Raw genomic sequence first — 21,221 nt, 5'->3', positions numbered from 1 at the left:
ACATTTTACCCTTGCAGATGTTCAGTGGATGGTAGTAAGCTGTGTTTTAGTGTCAGCAACATTTATTTGTTTGATTTAGGTCTGCATATTTTAGGTCTGCATATTGAGGTTTAACAAGGCCAAGTGTCGGGTCCTGCACTTCGGGCACGACAACCCCATGCAGCGCTACATGCTTGGGGAAGCATGGCTGGAAAGCTGCCTGGTAGAAAAGGACCTGGGGGTGTTGGTAGACAGCCGGCTGAACATGAGCCAGCAGTGTGCCCAGGTGGCCAAGAAGGCCAACAGCATCCTGGCTTGTATCAGGAATGCTGTGGCCAGCAGGAGCAGGGAGGTGATTGTCCCCCTGTACTCGGCGCTGGTGAGGCCGCACCTGGAATACTGTGTCCAGTTTTGGGCCCCTCACTACAAGAAAGACATTGAGGTGCTGGAGCATGTTCAGAGAAGGGCAACAAAGCTGGTGAAGGGTCTGGAGCACAGGCCTTATGAGGAGCGGCTGAGGGAACTGGGGTTGTTTAGCCTGGAGAAGAGGAGGCTGAGGGGAGACCTTATCGCTCTCTACAACTACCTGAAAGGAGGTTGTAGTGAGGTGGGTGTTGGTCTCTTCTCCCAAGTAGTTAGCGATAGGACGAGAGGAAATGGGCTTAAGCTGCGTCAGGGGAGGTTTAGGTTGGATATTAGGAAAAATTTCTTTACGGAAAGGGTGGTCAAGCATTGGAACAGGCTGCCCAGAGAGGTGGTGGAGTCACCATCCCTGGAAGTGTTCAAAAAACGGGTAGATGTGGCACTTTGGGACATGGTTTAGTCTAGTCTACCCTTGATTGGTTTAGTGTGGACTTGGTAGTGTAGGTTAATGGTTGGACTGGATGATCTTAAAGGTCTTTTCCAACCTAAACGATTCTATGATTCTATGATTCTATTCTATATCCTATTGAGAACACGAAACAATTCTGCGGACTGCTGTATATACCCTTGCGTGTGCAAAGTAGTTCGGTGCCTGCACAACCTCAGGCCTACAAAGAAAGATACCAGCACAACCAAATCTTAAATGCTGTTTGCCCTCTTCTTTGTCCTCTGCCAGACGTTTCTAAACAGGATGATCTCCCAGCAAGCCTTGAAATTTGGTTGCTTGAAACCACTGAATATTTGCTTAAATCATTTTGCGTTCATGGTGACAAACACAGCAGTTTGTAATTATTACTAAAGCATAAGTATACAACAGTCTTGGTGATCGAAGGAAATGACCGAAGGATTCACAGCAAACAATTTGAAATGGTCTCTTTTTCAGCATTTTACTGCACATTAGAAATCAAATGCAATTAGGGGTCGGAGGACAGTAGAACATTGGTCTTTCATGACGCTGACCAGCTCTGGGGCTGTCAGGGCTTCAGAAAAGCATCTTCAAGTAGTTAGCAATGGGATGAGAGGAAATGGCCTCAAGCGGCATCAGGGGAGGTTTAGATTGGATATGAGGAAAAATTTCTTCATGGGAAGAGTAGTCAAGCATTGGAAGAGGCTGCCCAGAGAGGCGGAGTCACCACCCCTGGAAGTGTTCAGAAGATGGGTAGACATGGCACTTCGGGACATGGTTTAGTGGGCATGGTGGTGTTGGGTTGATGGTTGGACTGCTGATCTTAGAGATCCTTTCCAACCTTAATGATTCCTAGTTTTACTTTCATTAAAAAAATAATCCAGCCACCAAGCCAGGAACTCTACCCTTAATTGGTTTAGTGTGGACTTGGTAGTGTTAGGCTAATGGTTGGACTGGATGATCTTAAAGGCCTCTTCCAACCTAAACGAGTCTATGAGTCTATGATTCATAAACCCCCCGACAAGAATCACTAAATGTTTGCTTGGAGAAAATCTTCCCCCTCCGTGGAACACCCGGGCAGGGGCCGCCCGGGCGCAGAGGGGACGGGCCTGCGCCCAGGCCCAAGCCCCGGGGCCTCGCCGTGCCCGGGCACAAGCCGCAGCCGCCGGCCGCCGCCCAAGCGCCGGGCGCGGCCACCGCCACCGCGACCCCCGGCGGGGCCGGGCCGGGGGCCGGCGGGGAGGCGGGCGCAGGGCCGGGCCCCGCCGAGGACCCCCCGAGGGAGGGGCCGCAGCGAGGCGCGGGGTGGGCGCCCGGAGCCGCCAGAAGAGCGGGCAGACGGCGCCCGGCCCCGGAGCGCGGCGGCGGAGCCTCCCGGCCTCGGCGGCGGGGAGCGGAGTGGAGCGGAGCGGGGCGGAGCGGCCGGTCGGCGCGGCGGGGCCATGCCGGGGGCCGCCCCCGCGGCCTGGCGCCTCTGTCTCTGCGCCGCCGTGCTGGGGTGCCTGGCGGCGGCGGGGCCCCGCCGGCGAGGTAAGCGGCGCCGGGGCGGGCAGCGAGCGGGGCCGAGCGGCCGCAGGCGGGGGCATGGCCGCCCGCAGGTGGACGGGGGGGCGCGGAGGCGGGCGGCGCTGGCCCTCGGCCCCGGCAGGTTTGGGAGCGGCCCCTGGCAGGGAGCGAGCCCCTTGTGCGGGGCCAGGCAGCGGCTCGGGTCAGCTCCTTCCCTGGTAGCCGCCCGTCGCGCGTTTCCAGCCCGGCAGCTGCACGTAAGGAGTTTCACTGGAAGAGGCTTAGCTGACAAAACAGAAATTGCCGTCGTCACGGTGCACCTGCAGGGGAAACCTGCCAAGTGAAAACCGAAGACCAGGAATGTTAATTCTCCCGCTCTCTCTTCCTTGCTTGCTTTTCCCTGTGTGCCGGAGCGCCTGCGGTGCATTGGCGCACCCTCGCCTGGGACCTCTGCAAAATGCTTTGCAGAGCCGGTACAAAAACCATATCGTTTCAAATTTCAGAGAGAAAATCCACATAAAGAGTAGATGCAATAGCATATTCTATTGAGAACTACTCGAAAATATCCTATACGCATATATTTTTCATTTTCCAAAGGTTGTGCAACTATTTACTACCCTTACAAAGCACAAAGGTGTGGACATGAGTGGTTGAAAAGTGTTTCAACACCCGTTCAAGTAAGGTTATTTATAAAGATGTATTCATGTGTGCGTGTTGATTCTGTTTTCTTCGTCGTTCCGTGTATAGGAGTATTCATATTCCTGTTGCATTGCACTGCGGCAACTGTCATTGCTACAGTTGTGATCATGGTCTCATCCAAATAAATGGTATCTTTTAGGTAAATAGTTACAGCCATTCTTATATTTTCCTTTAAAAGTGTTGCCCTAAATAATTATATCAGGATAACTTCTACCAAAAAGTGAACTTCTTTCCATTTTTGTATTTTGGAAGTGTTTAAATCCACAAGTACATCTGAGCACTTCCATTACATGCAGTCCTAGTTCTAATTTCCGCCTTGGGATGTTGATATATTGCATCCTCTGCAGTCAGTAAATGCAAGAAAAAACACAGTAAAGATCAGAGTGGGCACTTACTAATGGCACTATTTGTTTATCTGTAGTCATTTGCCAGATCCTGGCCTTTGGACAGCAGGAGATACAAACTGATAAGCTATTTCTACCTGAGGAACTGAGTTGCCAGCCCTGCCACTCTGTCCTTGCCTGCCTGTACTCCACAAGTGGCTTCTTTTCCCATCTCTGCTCCTTTTCCCATCTCTACTCTGCACCCAGCAGTCCACAGTCCCTGACTGCTCCATAATGCTGGAAACATTATGGACAGGTGGAAAATCATCGGCCCCTCTCTGCACATGGATTGGAAAGGGGATGCGAACAGGGAACTGAAAAGTCCTTCCTTTTTTTCCAACTGTTTTTCCAACGGAGTGCCTCAGAGGCAGTTATCAGGAGCCACTTAAATATCTTTGTGGCAAATGAGCTCCTGTGCTGATCTCAAGAACCTCTTTGACTTTTGGTTAATGTGTGGTGATCAGAGTACCTATTACCAGACCCAGTCTGTGGTAGTCAAACAGCAATGGGTTGGCAGAGATTTCATCTACCTCTCTCCTAAAAGGCTCATCTGCCGGCACAGTGCTGTCCTTGTGTTTAAGATGTTGTAAAAGTTGAATTCTTTTCCAGCTTAGGGTCAGATTTCTCAGTATCCGGCAGGACCGAGTAGGTCTGGGGTGGATCCAGGCAAAGCCCACTGTATTAATCCTGAAGACAGTCAGGAAAAAGCAAATACGGAATCAAACTCTTCCTGGCGTGCAGAGGCCTCAGTTACAGAACAGTAGAGAGCCATATACATTATATAGGGTGTTTGTGGAAAGAAGCACAGAATATGGCAAGTAAACTCAAATTCTAGGGAACCAGCTGCATATTTTCCAAGACGGATTGCACTTTCGGCAGACAGTATGTACAATCTGGACCTCCAAACAAAATGGGAGTTTTACTTCCTAGAAATAAGTCTCTCCTCATAGCCTATCACGTGTGTCTGCGCTAGGTTAAGTTAAACCAATGGTGCACAATCTAGAAAGGAGGCTGAATTTCATAGTCTGAATTCTCAAGTATTCATTTGTGTATTTTGTAATTAGAATTTCATTATTCTAAATCAAATATTTAAAGTTATTAAGTTACTAATACATTTAAAGGTCTGAAAAGAAATAATTAAAAACATTAAATTAACAAAATTAACAAAAATTAATATTCCCATATATATGGAAAGACTTCCATCAAGAATAATCATGCTTAAATGATAAATTCTGTTAAAACTAACATGAGTTTTCCATTTTGTGTCAGAACATGTCAGAATATTTTGTGATTGTGGATGAAGTCAAGTCAACAGTAGCACATACATCGTCCCATACTTTAATGTTCCTCCCATATTAGGCAGAGCTGGTAGGTAAGCTTGCCCTGTGGTAAGCTTCCTTAGCACTGTCAAGTTATCAGACCCTGTTTTCAGTTCCTTATTATTTCATCAGACTTGACTCATTGGGCTGAAAATTGCTGGGTGTTAGACACAGGCAAAACCTTACAGCAAAATCGGTATTCGTCATTCTGAGAACAAATTTTGAAAGAACACTTATATCAAAATTATTTTTTATATACATCCTGAACAAGGAAATCACAATTTCAGTGGAAAATTTAGCCAGCTCCCCTCTTAAATGCCTGTGATTTGAGCAGATCTGGTCTGCAGGGGTAACTTTTTCACAGAGAACACAGCATTAATTTCATATTTATGTGTCAATAAATGTGATAGTTTTATTTATTTCTGCTGTTGCTGGAGTTAGATAGCACATCCGTTCCACTCAGATGTGTAATAAAATATTTTAATTTGTGTTATTGATGATGGCAGTTATTTTCAGTTGTTTTGCAGAATGGGTAAGAAAGAAAGAAAAAAAATTAACCAGTGTTACACAACATGAGATTTCCAAGCAATAACTATGGAAATATTAGCATACTTCTAAAATGGAAGAAAGAATACACGAAGAGCTGGGTGACATTTTAAAGTGATGTGCATAATAATAAGAAACATATAATTTGATCTTTAGTAGGATTTATAACCCTATTGCAAGTGAGTACAGTCAGCTGTTTTAAAGATCTGTCAAACGAAGATCTAATTAAACTGTGGAGGAAAAGAAAATAAAGACTTGTCTCATGTCTAGCTTGATTTATTAATGGAAAAGGTAACATATTAATTGTTTCAGGAGTGATTCAGTTACAGGAAAGAAAACTAATGGTTGTTGGGTGCTGTATGAAAGGGAGAATTCCAATAAAAAAATAGAAGACAGGAAGAAACTTTCACCATGGTTCGTAAACTGCTTGTGCTGTAGCTTGCTTGGAAAACATTTCAATAACACACACGACTGACCTGTGATTCTTCAAGGGCTTTTCTTCAAATTCCAGTGAAGGATAAATTCTCAATAAGGTCAACTTGTATGGACACGAATAGCCTACAGGCTACTACAAGCAACTCAGAAGCACAGTGGTGGCACAGTCAATCACATTGACTTCCATCTGCCCGTAGAGGATAGAAGATAAAGCTATTGTTACCTGCCTGGGTAGCCTGAAGCCATATCAGATTAAATCTTCAGTCTTTGAAAGACTATAGGATTCTCATACTGTGCTTGAAAGAGATGAAGCCTGTTCTTTCACTGGGGCACCTTCTCCATTTAAAGGAGGGGAATTACCTGATTTTGAAACTGTTTTATAATTATGGTTATCTGGACAATGGCATGGAAAATGTGGAAGATAGTGCATTATTGCATGATTTGAACCAAAATATGTTTGTATTCAGTGACACAATTACACAGTGCAAAACATGGGACAAATACAGAAAAACCTGGGAGCAAAAACTAAAAATCAGAGTATTAATATTCAAAATGTAAGATTATAGAGCTTTGGCTACAGCTGCATTTTTTTAATTCATTAGTAGTATAGTAGAGGCAAGAATTAAGATTTACTGTGTCATTCAGTATAACCTGAAATTCCATTCACAGTCAGCATCAGTTGGTATCCATTTTTAAAAGCAAGGTAAATAGATAGGTATATTTTAAATGTTATTTATTTATAAACATTCTTTTACTTTGGTTTCCCCTACTTTCACTTCCCAAGCACATTCTTGAGCAAGAATGGCTATTCAGTACATTGCATGCAAATATGCCATTAGCCAAAACTTTTATTGTCACTGTCTTTGACAGGAGTCAACTCAGCTACTAGATCAGACTCAGAAGTTCTGTCATTCTTCTCTATTTCTGAATGAGTCTGCGTTTTAAAAAAACTGTCGTAAAGACTTCTGCAGGTTTTGATCCTTCATTTTACCTATCGGCAATTTTGAGATTTGTTTTGAGGCCACAAGGTCACTTAGATGTCCAAAAAAATGTTTGTCAGTTGTATTTACTTTATTAAAATTTAGCATGTCAGTCATGCAAATTGACTTAAAATGTGTAACTAAGTATCTACCCATTTCCATACACACTTTTGCCATGATCTGCATGTGTACCTGCAAATTGTATGCAACTACGTCTCATCCATTTGAGGGAATTCTTCATTTCATGCATAGGAACCCTGTAGAGTGGTAGCCTATTTACAAAAGACCTTTGGCCAATCCTTACTCCCCTTAAGGTAAGATTTTGATCCTCTCTTATATCTGACACCCCATTTTTATTCAGGTTCTTAGGTTTCATAAACATCAGTGGAACTAGGAAGTCAAAATCCAGAGAGAAACTATAAACATACTCCTTTCCACTGTTTTTACATCTAGGGTAGGTGCCTAATGTGGTTATTAATTTGCATTTATTGTCCACTTAAAGAAGGGAAGGTTACCACATGATGAATTCTGTTAAATTTTAAAGTGCTAACATACCTATTTGTTGTTGTTACTAAGACTTCAGTACGTTTTTCAGTAAAAGTAGCTTCACATCATATTGTGATATATCCATATTTTCCTATTAAAAATGCTTAACATGTTTTCTGACATATTTATTAGGCATTCCATCTTGATACTCAAAATACTCTTGCTCCACAGTTCTTGAATGCTCTCCTGGTGGACATCAGATCCTGCAGAGCCCTTACCGAAGTGTTGATTTTGATTCATCCCACCTCCAGCAATCAGCTATTCAGGATTTAATATGTGACCATTCCCTAACACCAGGATGGTATCGCTTTATGATTTTTGATAAGCCTGCTGAGATGCCAACCAAATGCGTGGAGGTATTGTTACAACTCATTTGATTAAGAGAAATACATATTTTTTCTGAAGAGTTTTTCAGTAAGAAAAGTATAAAAAAAGAATATGGTTATGGAGACTGATGTGGAGGAATACAGAGTACCTATTCTCTGTAAATAGTTGAGTGTATTAAAATGTGTTAACTGGACAATTAAGTCTTAACTGTTGAAAATTTTACACTGAATGGGCAATAGCAGAGGATGATAAATTACATCCCTTTTAGAGCACTCTGAAACTGTCAATTGTAGTCACTGCTAAAGCAGATTTTCTCAGTGGCAGCATAGCAAGGATATCATGTTGTAAAGCTGCAGCTATGTGATGGTCAGTCTGTTAGGCCATGTGAAAGCGGTATAAAGACTTGCAGCCACATGAATCCAGTAACTGTGGAGCTTTTAAAGTGGTCATGTTAGGGAGAAGAGATTACTCCCAAAATGACTTGAACTAGCAGAGCTAACTGAAGATTAGTTGCCTTGTCATCTGCAAGTCCCCTAAGACTCAAGAATTACTTGCAATATTTAATATTTTAGACCTGTAATGCTTTATTTTGGAGCGCAGCAACCATCTCTAATTTTTATATTTTAAGGAGTTATATCTTTGTAGCTTCCTATTTCAAAATATTTCCTTGTTCAAAAAAAAAAAAGTCATTAGAATATTTTACCTGTGATTTTTCTAATGAATTGTAATTGCCTGGTCACAGTCTCTTAAAAAAAAAAAAGAAAAAAGAAAAAAGAAAAGCCCAACAATGAAACACTTTGAAAGAAATACAAAACAGTTAAAATATACTAATTAGTATTACTAATAAAATTAAATTGAGTTTATAGCAGGCCCTCTTATTTTTATTCATTTATTTTATTTTTTATTAAATCTTTACAGCAGTATAAAGCCACTGAAGTACCTCTAATGTGCAGCTGACTCAAGGACTCAGAGGGCTGTGTTGCAGAGGTTACTGTTATGCAGGCTTTTATACTGCAAAAAACTAGCAAAAAGTATGATTCCTGAAGGACTTTCAGTTAGATTTCATACAAATAAATTACTTCATTGTATTTTCTCAAAATGGGTACTTTCATGCAAAGAACCAGCATGATAACCAGGGGGAAAAAATGTCTTTTTCAGAGCAGAGGTTAGACTAGCAAGATACCCACTCAGACCATCTGGGAAAGTTTTAGAAATCTGACCACAGTTCTCAGTGCTTAGTAAATATTTGGTAAAAATAGGCTACCATCCTAATACAGAGGAGCCCAGATAATTACAGTTGGAAAGAGATGGATTCAAAACTTACTCAGCAAATGAAATTTATGCATTGACATCTGCTTCTTTGAATCTGTTGACAAAACCAAGACATTTATTTCAAAATCTCAAAGTCAAAACACTAAAACTGAACTAAACTGGATGTCTTGTTTGGGAAGTTTCCTCCTTTCTTTCCCTTTAGGAGAACTTTTATTATAGCTGTATTTAATCCTTGTCAAAGATTTAGACTCTGTTAAACAATCTACCCCATTTCTGTCTACTTCTCATTAATTCTGTCTGTCTAATGGATTGATGGTGGGCTCAGATAATCTAGATTAAGAAAGAGAAGTGTACTTTTGAGACAAGTAATTGCTCAATGAGTCTGCAGTAGTCTTTAGACCACGAGGTCTAAAGACAAGATGATCTGAGACATTATTTCTCTATCAGGTGAAAGAAAGGAACACTTGAGGTGATCTGTGAAGGAGAAGAGGTTCTCAAAATCTCACAATTTCAGATTTATGGTTTTCATGTAAATAATTTCCAAATGCTGGCTTTAACACACTGTGTCCTTCTAGGTGTTTCTCTTCAGTCTGCTTTCTGCAGCACACAAAAGCCAGGAGGTGATCTTTAACTTATTCTGGTAACCTATGAACCAGATTCCTTCTTTGTCTCCTTTTCTCAGGATTCATTTTTCTGTATTCCACTGGTAAACTCTGGTGTTTGCTGAATCAGACTTGTGCTTGGTTACCATGATTGGTACTGCTGTTGTGACCTGCACGACAGTTTCCTTGACCTGAAGACCTCACATAGCCGCAGTGGTGAGGGGTGAAGGAGACTATTCCACAGCACGCTTCTCACTCCCTGAGGAAAAGCACTGAACAAGGCTTTTGTTTGTGAGAGAGGGAACAACAGCCCTCTTAAATCACCTGTTGAGTCCGCATCTAAAGCGCAGACCTTGTGAAGCCCACTGCTTTGTAAGCACCAAAGGATTTAGGGTTGCTGCAGAGTCACTGCGGTTGTTAAGGGGGGTGCTACAACCGTATCTATTTCTAAATAGATAGGGCGGACAGGGCTTATCAGGTGTCTTGCATTTTTGGCTAGGGCTACACATTAGTAACCTTGCGTCAGCTGGCCACATCTCTTAGAAGAAATCCAGGAGGTTAGCTGAGCCTTCAGTCCATGGCAAAGAGCAGAGAAAACGTGGCAGCTTTAGCACCTTTAGTTGATATTCAGTGCACGTGTGCTCTAGCCTGTATTTGCTGTGCTCTGATGGCGTGCACACAGTCAGTTGCTGTAGGCTAACGGGTGTAGAGCAACTCACTAAGCCATGACACAAGTGTTAGCTTTTTTGGGCAAAACACTTAGGTGTGGCTCCCAGTTAAGTTCTTCAGGCGCTAAATTATAGCCTGTCTTTAGAAACGCAAATTCATTAGACTCAAAGAAGGACTTAAGTCTCTTGTGTGTGTATTTGTATTCAACCTTGAGGAGGAAAGTAAGCAAGCCCTCAATTACACTGTCTACACTGTCTAAGCTTTGCTAAAAGCTGATGCAGGAAATTAACTGAATACATATGTACCTCATTAAAGCACAGCAACAGTTTGATACAGCATTAACCATTTTCTGATGTTTTTCTCTGGTGCTGAAGATGAATCACTGTGGTACTCAAGCCCCTGTCTGGTTGTCTCTGAGGGAGTCAGAATCCATGCCTCGACCCGGTGAGATCAAACAGCTAACAGCTTGTGCTACATGGCAGTTTTTCTTCAGCACTTCAAAAGACTGCTGTCTTTTCCGAATCCCTGTCAGTGTGAGGAACTGCGGAGATTTCTTTGTTTACTTACTGCAGCCCACCCAAGGATGCATGGGGTATTGTGCAGAAGGTGAGAAAATGCATGCTCTAACTCAACGAAGTGTGTGTGGTTATGAGTGTGTTTCTCTGATATTTGGCTGAGCGGAAATGTCTGGAAATAGTTATATATGCTAAAATTTCTTGCAGTCCTTACTTTTAATATTGATACAACAGAAAAATGATTTGGTGTGGTAATGTGGGTTCACACCACCCCTTTTTAACTTACACTTAGCACTAAAGTATTGTTCAAAGCTCAGAAACTTAAGAATTGAAATTTTCCATATAATGAGGTGGGAATATAAGACACATCTAGAAGTCAAAATTCAGAGTACCTGCAATGGCACTCATACTCTGCAAATACCCATTACTGAATATGCAGAGAATTATGTGTCAGAGTAAATTTTGTTTAAGAACTTGACCAAACTGTATTTGTATCAATGATTGCTTAGCATCATTAGGAATATTTTTCTTACTGTAACTCTTTTATCATCTTTCTGGAGAGTATACATGTTGTTGCTAGAAGAAAATTCAACACAGAAATGCTCTACTGATACATAATTTATTAGTACTATGACAAAGAACTGAAATGGAGTCCTTTCGCAACATCTCACATTGTCTTGGACCCATGTGCTGCAAAAGTATTGGTGTTCACAGCTCAAAACTTCAGTATTTCATTATTCATGCTAGATGTTTTAGATAAGGAAGGCATGGTTAAATCCTTACAGTTATAAATACTATGAAATAGTGACAAATTAGTGTAGCAGGAAAATCTTATTAGCTCTTATAACACACCGTTGTGAAAATACTAGCAATATTTTTATGCATCATATATTGTATTGCTCTAAGTCATATTCTCAATTACTGACTGCTTTCAAAAGCTTAATAACAAAACTATCAGTGGGTTTTCTGGTGCTTTACTGGCCCATCGTTATACCTCTAGGTCCAATTGTTAAGGCATTCTCCAAGGGTTTATTGACAGAAAAGAAAACGCCAGAAATGGGACATTTCAGCATGGAAGTAACTGAAGCAATGAAGAACTCCTGCACTATAGTACTTTGCATTTACTTTAGATGATGGCTCATGGAGAGGAAAGAGGATATAAAAGCCATCGGCAGCGAGCTCGCAGATTTTTACTGCCTGAAAACAAAGTAGGCAAGAAACATAACTCTGGTTTGGCTCTGCTGAATACTGTAAATCAGAAACACATTTTGAGTTTAGAAGCCCTCTTATAAGATGATGTTTTCGTGTGAAGTGTATTGTACTCTTGTGCTGCTTTTTGTATCTAGGTTACCATGTGTACTGTGTTTTCTCTTTAACACTTGATAGCTGTAAACACGACACAAGTTTTCCAACAGTCTCTCCTATACATGCTAAGGAATTCAAACGTTGTATCACTGAAGCGTGGAACATCAAAATCTGGTCTTCATTTGTTTTGGTGAACGGGGTTTTCATTGTTGCTGCTGCCCTTTTGACGTAGTTTGAGTGGAGTGGCTAACCTCTTTCTACTCCTGTTACAAATGCACTGGTATTTTCATGTTTAATCAGAGTTCCACTTTTTTTTATGTAACATTCAAAGTACCAAACAATAGCAGTGCACAAGCACTTTTTCTTAGGCCCCTGTAGGAAAGATGATTTTTTTCAAGGCAGGTCTGCACTGAATTCGGCTGTCCAGGGTTACAGTTAATGAATAAGCATTCAGATGTGGATTTGGAGAGACAAAATATATATTCAGGAGAATAGTTTAATTCCTTTTTATTCACTAACATCATCTATAAGTGTTGGCTGGGTACACCTGCAGTAAAAGATGTAGAGGTGGTAGAATGTTCTGTACCCTTCCTCCTAGGTGTGGCCAATGAGCTTGTCATTTCCAACATGAGGCTTTATGCTGACTGCTACCATAATTGTATATGCGTTGGTTTACAAGATCGCTTCTGTTCTGCTAATTTACATTTCAATTAGTGTCTTGTGATATTTGGTGTATTTTCAATATAGGGCAATAATTTAAGAGCATTGGCGTACCTACTCTGTATGTGAATATACAGTTTAAGAACTATTTATAGTTGTTTCAGATGCAAAGCCACAGAACTGTGATCCTGAGGGAATGGAAATTCAAGGTGTCTGTAGCAGTGAGTATTTTGGTTTGGTTTTCAAGATTTTCTGTGCATCTGTGATCCAATAATGTCAACATTTAGTCATATTCTGTCTTGAATAAAAGCATATTTGTGTTATCAACAGTATTGCTCGGTCTGTTGCAAAATGAGCAGTTTGCAGGTAATTTCAGACCTTGGATTACAAAAGTACTTTCTCAGCATAATGTTCAGAATAAGTACCAAAATGTTAAAATGTAATTTTAATAATGCCGATTTACAGATTACTTTGAGTCTTTGGGAGTCAAAAATAAGATTAATCTACAAATCATACTGTTGCTTATTCTGTTCCCTTTTACATAGCCCTTCTCCCCACCCCTTCATAAGTAGAGAAGATATTCTTCTGTCAGGAAAATTCCAGATTCCTTTGCATGTTGCTCTCTCCTGCCTGGTAAAATAATAAATTGTATTTTATTCCCTTGTTTTTAGTCCGTCCCCCCCCGCCCCCTTCAGCACCTTCCTATTGGCTAGAATATAATCAAAGACTGATAAAGAGTTTTTTCTCCTTTTAATAATTACTAAAAGGAACGTACACATTTTCTGTCATTCTCTAAGCAATTATGTAATATTTCCACATATGAAAAAAGGTCAATATCATTAGTGTATTCATTGGCAAAATACATGTCAATGTCATTTCATCTGATGCTGGTTTTGCACAGAACAAAAAGCACAAACCACACTTCTGTTTGACTAGGTAACTTGGCTCCTGCATCATCTCCATCTGTGCCACCACCACTACCAGCCATTCCTGAAGTTGTAGCAGAGCTGATCAAAGGCAGCATTTACCTAAGGTGTACCTTTGGTGTTCCTTTTGCAAACAGCTCAGTTGGATTCATTGTAACTTGGTCAAGACTTTCTCCTGAAGGTATCAAGGAAGAACTGAAACGTGAAACAGCCATTCATACGTTCTCACTTCTAGAACTAGATGGGATAAACGTCAGACTTGGAGACAGAGTATGTTGAAGCATAATTATAATCGCTTTGTATCTTTGTAAATATGGCTCAGTAGATGCTAACAGTTGTTAGAGACAGAGTTCCAGCACCTTGCTGTATAGTTTTTCTTGGCAGAAGCATACTGCCCCTAGTTGTTTACACCAACAGCGCCCATATGAATGTGGAAATACCACAGAATATATAAGTAATTATCACTGCTGTTAAGGTTTTGAGACTGTGTGTCTCAGTACAATATGTATGTCTCCAGGGGATAAGTGTTTATTCGAGTTACATCTTCTTCACCCTCTACTGTGATTTTGTTTGATACCATAAATTGAGAGGATTTTTGGATGCAACTGCATCTAAGTGAGAGGCTGTAAGTGCCAGAGGTTGTGAGAAGCTGTGGTGTTGATTCATTAGGTAGATTTCTTTTCTCTGAATCAATAATGAGCCACTGCTTGATGGTTTTGTCTCTAGGATCAGATTTAAATGGTTTAATCTCTGCCATCAAAAGCAGGGGGAGTACCTGCATTACCTTCCATGGTAGCAGAATCAAGACCTAGGCTCTCATGGTAACTTTGAGAAGCTTAAGCACTGGAAAATCAATAAGCCTTCTACCTGTATATACCAAAACACAGGTTGATTTTTCCTGGCCAAAATAAAAACCAAAAAAGCACGTGGCTGGTGTGCGTGTGCATGTGTGTTCAAGCCGAAGCCAGGCTGCTTGGATGGCTTACGGACAACAATAGCAACTGCTAATCCTCAGAAATCCTTTAGGGACTCTGTGAATAATTGCCTGACAGTGTTAGCTCAGTGACAATCAAAAGGAAAGGCACAGCCATAAACTACCTGCTGCTGCTATGAATCCTTGACTTTCTCAGGATCTGAAATACTGCATGTGTGGTCGACACATCTCAAAAGGGATACAGCAAAATAAACAAAGAAATAATACAAAGCCAAAGCAAAACCACAGTGTCTGGTAGCAGGGAATTGTTTGGTGGAGGGAAATCACAGTAAATTCTTGAGCTTGAAAAAGATTATCCAGGCCCGTAACACCAAGAAAAAAGTATAGTAAGAGGAGAAGGAGGAGGAGGGGATGGTTGTATTGCATAATCTAAGATCTAATGGGCACCCAACAAAATTAAAAGGCCAAAAATGTGAAACAGACAAAAAGAAGAGAGTAACATGTAATAAAGTATAGAATACATTTCCACAAGATGTCATGGAGTGCAGAAATGCTCCAGAAGGGATTTGTTAAATCCATGGAGACTTCGGTACTTGTTAAACATGATGGTGTGTATGCAGCCTTTAGTTGAAGAAGTCTCTGCGCCACTGGTGGAGTATGCCAGGAAAAGGTCGTAGGATGCCCGATCTGTTTCTGTGTTTTTCCTTAAGCAGCACCACTGGCAATTGGTAACTTCTGGTGCAAACAGAAGACTGGGCGTGATGAATCTATCAAACTGACCTGTGATGGCTGGGTTTTGTCTTCATGTGACCACTTCATATCAAAAATGTTTTCTATTATGCTGGTTTTGCTCTACAGGTCTACTGTAGCAGTTCTGCATTTTTCACGGAGAAGCCAGATATGCAAAGCTCTTCTGTTGAGAGCAAGGATTTTTTTGCTGGCATTAAGGTAATTTTGAAAAAAAAAAAAAAATTTACTTTATCATAGGTAGGAATCTTTCTGAGTATTGCTACAGCAGTCAGTCCTCTGACTAGAATGAGACCTGAGCCCTGGCTCACTGTTGTCCATTACATTTAACTGCTGCTGCCTCTTCTGGCATGATTTTGGCCTCTGCCAACAGGCTCTCCCAGCACATGGCTCATGGGATAGCCTAGGCCAGGGCCTCTTCCCACCAGGGAAGGGTGAGGCCAGCGTCGTCTGGGCTTAGAGAGGGAAACTGGGACATGAGCTGTGCCCATGCCACTTGGTCAGAGGCCAAGCTCCAAACTCATTTTAATTCCTATTGTGGATATAGCTATAAGGACCCATTTGCTGGCCAGGATTGGGACCCCAATCCCAGAAAGACATACTGCATGCATGTCATTACATGTTGGAAATAGTCTTGTTGACTGAAGGATTTGCCCTGCATAAAGTTAAGCCTGAGCTTATGTTTCTGCAGGATCAGGGCCCAGATTTATCTTAATGTAAGTGCAAGCCTGTAGTGCACACTGCAAAGCGTGAATGCATTATTTTTGTTTTCCTGTGAGGCTGCATTCAGGATTTCACTCAATGTATAACGCTCAGGCCTCTGTTACTGTTCTCTAGTTGCATTTTTGATTACGCATCTATAGCGAGCCGTGTTGTAAATTTACAGAGAGGGGTCCCAGGAGAAATATGGTGCTTCCAAAATCTTTTGGGGCATTGTTGCCTGTAGGTAGCTTCCCCCTCCCTTCCCTCCAACATTATGCCAAGCTGTTTGTATTTTAGCTTCCAGAAGTAACCCAGAGAATACATTTTTGTGGTGCTAATGTGGTTTGCTAATTCCTTACCTTTAGCTAGCCTTTATCCTTGCCTTTTCCTTATCCTTGCCCCTTATCCCCACCTCTTCAAGACTCTTGCTGCTGTGTCCTCAATCTTCTCCCCAGTATGCCACTGCTCTTTAGACCATCTAAATAAGCCTGATCAAGAGGAGCATGCCATGCACCGTGCCATTCCATCTCTTCAGGTTTTTTTTATGCTGTATTCCTAGCTGGTTAGTAAACAGTGCTGTAGTTTACTCGCAAAGCTTGCATTTTAGGTACAATTTCTTCTGTGCTAGATACATCCAGAAATGTATGCTATATCAGAAGACGGGAAGGAATACAGACTGGCAATAGAAAGTAGCATTCCTATTCCTTGTCCTGAGTTCAGCCAGCTTGAAAGTGACTGCAAAATCTCACTAATATTAAATACTGTTGATGAAGGTAAGTATTCTGATTTTTGTTGCATTTTGTATGTTTGATGTGTTTTTCTAAATATTCCCAGTGATCTGCTTCTTTGGAGAAGCCTTTACATTGTAAAATGCTTTCTAAAATGTTAAAACAAAATACTCACAGGCTGTATATACTGCTGCTGAAAGTATGGAAGAATGTGTCCATAATCCATTACTTGTTGAAGGTAGCGGGTGTATTTGGCAACTAGGGATATCAGAGCCATGTTGTTTAACTTGAATAAGCAGAATACTGTAATACTTGCAAAGTTTATAATTCAGTTCATTTTGTTGACCTGTTGTGTTGCAAGTATTGTATATGTAGTCGTGAAGTCCTCATTTTTTACTATTATTACCATTTTCTGCACTCCTTTCTCAAGCACAAGTCCTGTGGACCTCGGGAGGAGCCTTGCCTATGCAGCCAACCATTTTTATATCACATTAGCAAGCCTATCATGATTTCCATTTGTCTATCAAACTGGAAAATTCAAAGCCATTTTCTTGGGTGTGTGTATGAAGATGTAAAGAGGTGGTTCTACATGACCAAACCCAAGAAAAATGCATAGTTATTTTAATTTATGAAAATGTTTGTAAATAAGTTAGTACGGATATTAACAGTAGTATACAAAATGTGACTTATTTAGCAGAAAACTCACTAATGATGTGCTTTCATTAAAACAGGTAAAGAGCAGTTAGGTTTAAACTTGGCTCTTTCTTCTTGTCATGTGGATCTTCTCCAGAAACCCTGCAATAACGGAATCTGTAGTCAAGCTGTAATTTATTTCACTGCTGTGACAGACTTTATGCAGGATGGAGACAGAATTACTAGAATTGCAGTCGAACCTATATCCAGTGAGAATTTGCTGTGGAATGGCTACGTTCCAGAAAGCACGCAGGTTGAAAATCTTCATGTTAAGCTCTGTAAACTCGCCAGAAATGTGGCTGATGTTAATGCAGTTTCTATTTCAGTTGTGACTTGCTGACTCACACCAAGATTTCTAAGTGGTCAGTTTTCCATTGTTTTATTTTCATTGAAATGCTGCATTTTCATTTGAATTAATTTTTTTACATTTTAATATTGATATGACTACTCAGATTGATTAAAAGTATAATATAATTTATTTATTAGAATGTAAACTAGTATCATAAGATAAATAATGTGCCTGAGTGTTTATTTCCTCATCTGACATGCCTTACTATGTGCTTCTTTGTTTTGAAGATTACAGTAAAGGATCTGCCCACTGGCTACTGCTATTCATTTACTGACCCTCATATAATTACATTTGATGGAAGGTAATCACGGGGTTGCTGCTCTTAATTTTAAGTGTGTTGGGATTTTTGTGGGTGTTTTGGGGGGGGGGGTGGGTTGGTTGGTTTGTTTGTTTATTTAAAATCTGCTGGTGATAAAAGTTAGCTGTAGTTTTCCACAACTGCACTCTGTATTTTACATTCTTTCTTGGGCAATAAAGATAAATGTGCTTTAGTCAGTAAAAACTTGCCAGCCACGATGATGATTGTAATATTTGTATTTCTAAATGCCAGTTTTGGGGTTGTGGCAAAAGAGTGAAGCAAATGGACTATTTTCCTTTTTAGAGGAGTATGTCAAGAGAGGGGTGGTTGCTGTAAAGTCTGTTGACTATGAAAGATAGAAATGTTATTGAATATGAACAATAATGAAATGATTGATTAGGCAAAACTGTTTTAATGCAAAGGTGTTTCTGATCTATAGCATAGCTTCCCTAGTTCTCGGTGTCAGTATCTGAATCCTTGTAAGGATGAAGTTGCTAGAATCTGTCTGCTGTCTGTAACATTGTGCTGAGTTCATTAGTGGTATTGGAAGTGACTTACTCACTGCTGTCACTTGCACATCACAGACCTTCTTTCTAAAGTGAAGACAGCTTTTCTTGGCCACAGCTGGCATGTTTTTGGTACGCTTCTGTCTTTCAAAGTGTTTCTAATTCATGGAAGGTGTCAAAACAAACCCAGGTTCCACGCCTGGGACTTTTATATTGTCTGCTCAGCACAAGCACATTTCTTCAAGTGGCAGGGTGAAAGGAGAGGATATGTTGCCTCCAAATAAGGATGTTCAGCCCACAACCCCACTCTTCTTGTGAACGTGGTAACAGAAGGGAAAAGACAAGTTGTAATTGCTTCTCTGATAGCACTGTGACTAGTAATAATAATAATAATAATAAAGTCACTGGGGTTATCCTGATCTTGCAGTTCCTCCTCCTAAGTGGAAATTACAGGGATGGCTTCACTGGGCATTTCAACCATCAATGCATTGTGACCAAGCTTTCTTATGAAGCAGTGATTTACTGTGATATGCTCTGGCTGGAATCATGATGCTGCAGGAAAAGAACTTTCTTTTTAAGGATAAAGACTGTTGGTACTTTATTTTACAGATTAAGGAAACAAATAGAAAAGGAACTGTCCTTACTGAATCACAGGTAATCCTGTGCAGTCCCAGTAGGGCAGCCATCTGCAGTTTGTCTGCTGGCCCATTATACACAAAGCAAATCACCATTCTGCAATTAACTGTCAAATGCCATTTGTAGCCAAGAGGCTGTTAAACTTGCAGCAGAAGTTTGGGGTTTTTCTTTCTTTTCTTTCTTTTTTTCCCCCTCCTTTCTCACTGCTGAATCATTAAATTGGCTATTTTAACCTTGCTTCAGGGAACAGATGGCTAACCCTAAGGGAAGAAGAAGGAAGTTGCTGTTTACGGTTTTCATCTTAAATAATTTTCAAATCTTTGGGAATAAGCACTCCCCATCTCCATCTTAATAAAGCAGACCTTTTTAAAAGTATGTGACTTTCTAAATCATTTTGTCAAGGGTACTTACACAGTTTTCAGCAGCTGCCCCCCACATGCACACTGCTGTGCATCTTGTTGCTCTAGGTGTACTGCTGTAGAAACACAAAGGTTGAGAAGTACCCTCCAGTTCCCTGTCACAAGCACTGTTAAAAAAAACCATCAGAGAATGGCAGTGGCTTCATGGTTATGTCTCCATTCACAACCATTGTCTATCTATACTCTGCTCATGATCCTTCTTTTATTCCTTAGTTTTCTGCTGTAAAACGGATTTAACTTTCTTGATTTAGAGCTGCACAGAGGAAGATATGATGGTGTTAATTTAGAACAACGTTGTGTGTTGGTTTGTGGGCTGTACCGTTTGGTTTTTCTGATGCAGGAAAATGAGTTGCAATATCAAAGTTCACCAAATATTAGAAATCTGTTTTAAAATAAGGTTGCTGACATGTGTCGATACAGTTATTTTGTAACCAAAGTGATATCACATGCTATTCTTTTGATTCCAGACTCTATGACAATTTTAAAACAGGAACATTTGTTCTCTATAAGAGTACATCTCGAGATTTTGAAGTTCATGTTCGCCAGTGGGACTGTGGAAGTCTTCACTACCCAGCATCCTGTAACTGTGGCTTTGTTGCCAAAGAAGGAAGTGATATAATTGCATTTGACATGTGCAGTGGTCAGCTACATGAGTCACAGCCACACTTATCTGTAATAAATAGAGACACAACAGGAAGCAATGTCAGAATCACTGAGTCCTACCTAGGAAGAAAAGTAACAGTAAGTAGTAAATAATTGCTTGCAGACCTAATGGTTATCTCGGCAATTATTTTTACCAATTCACACCAACTTTAGAACTAAAATGTGTTTTATTTTCTGGAATTAAACATTAGCATAATATTTATTTTACAGTTGTAGTCCTTTGGCCAGTGTTTTGCTTGTAAGTGAAGGATGTTGTCCTCAAAACCAAGGATTTGTCAACGTGCATACCTTTCTGTAACCATGTTGTCAATCACAGTATACAACCCTTGTGTGGAAGGTTCAGTTTTCAGATTCAGTATGCACTTATTTAGCAGCCCTAATGTTCCAAAATGAGATCTCTGTGTGCTCTGTTTTGCTCATGCCAGTGCATGCAGATAATTAAGTATGCCAGATGACATCCACAGAATTAGAAGTGTAGATGGTTTATCTAGAGAATTTGGCCCTCAGATAAAACATTCACGTTTGCTTTGATAATTTCCTGTAGCTTTTCTTTTGTAGATAGAATTGCTGTAGGACTGCACTGAACTTCAAATGAAGCAGAATGTAAAAATGAAGCCCTCGACTGCTCTTTAATCACTCTGTTGGTCTGGAAGGCAAGCCATAAAAACAGATATGCCTTTTCAACTTGGGTTTGGCTATTGGTATAAGACTATTTTAAATATTTAACTTTTATCTGAAGTACCTTGTCTGAAGACCTCATATATGGAATATTAAGACAACATTAGGCAATAGAGAAATTAAAAGAATACTGAGGAACCAGAAAAATTAAGTGACTAATAATAGAAACAGCATTTAAAAGCCATGGATTTTGTTCTTGAGACTTCTAGCATTTCTTTCAAGAGATTGTAACGTTGCCTAAAATTAAATAGTAAATATTTGTGAATATTCTGAGCTACCTAAAACATTTAGGATCAGCTCTGCAGGTAGAAAGTGACTCTATATTAAGCTACTAACACAGGGGATCATGTAGCTAACAAAAAGAAAGTTG

At 40.5% G+C, this 21,221-nt stretch overlaps 1 protein-coding gene across 1 annotated transcript in view; it reads left to right on the top strand.

Moving 5' to 3' along the window:
* The first annotated feature begins 2,250 nt into the window (after nt 1-2,250).
* VWDE (von Willebrand factor D and EGF domains) overlaps nt 2,251-21,221 on the top strand; it is a 40,143-nt gene continuing 21,172 nt past the window's right edge. Inside the window, exons 1-10 of the mRNA XM_075705815.1 lie at nt 2,251-2,338; nt 7,394-7,578; nt 10,467-10,698; nt 12,728-12,793; nt 13,509-13,768; nt 15,291-15,380; nt 16,510-16,654; nt 17,341-17,555; nt 17,879-17,952; nt 19,978-20,251. Of these exons, the coding sequence (XP_075561930.1) occupies nt 2,251-2,338; nt 7,394-7,578; nt 10,467-10,698; nt 12,728-12,793; nt 13,509-13,768; nt 15,291-15,380; nt 16,510-16,654; nt 17,341-17,555; nt 17,879-17,952; nt 19,978-20,251 (1,629 nt within the window). The remainder of the gene's footprint in view (nt 2,339-7,393; nt 7,579-10,466; nt 10,699-12,727; nt 12,794-13,508; nt 13,769-15,290; nt 15,381-16,509; nt 16,655-17,340; nt 17,556-17,878; nt 17,953-19,977; nt 20,252-21,221) is intronic.

Source organism: Pelecanus crispus, chromosome 2 (assembly GCF_030463565.1).
Source record: "Pelecanus crispus isolate bPelCri1 chromosome 2, bPelCri1.pri, whole genome shotgun sequence".
Classification (NCBI taxonomy): domain Eukaryota; kingdom Metazoa; phylum Chordata; class Aves; order Pelecaniformes; family Pelecanidae; genus Pelecanus; species Pelecanus crispus.
The sequence above is the reverse complement of the archived record's forward strand: the minus strand, read 5'-3'. Positions and strand labels throughout refer to the sequence as shown.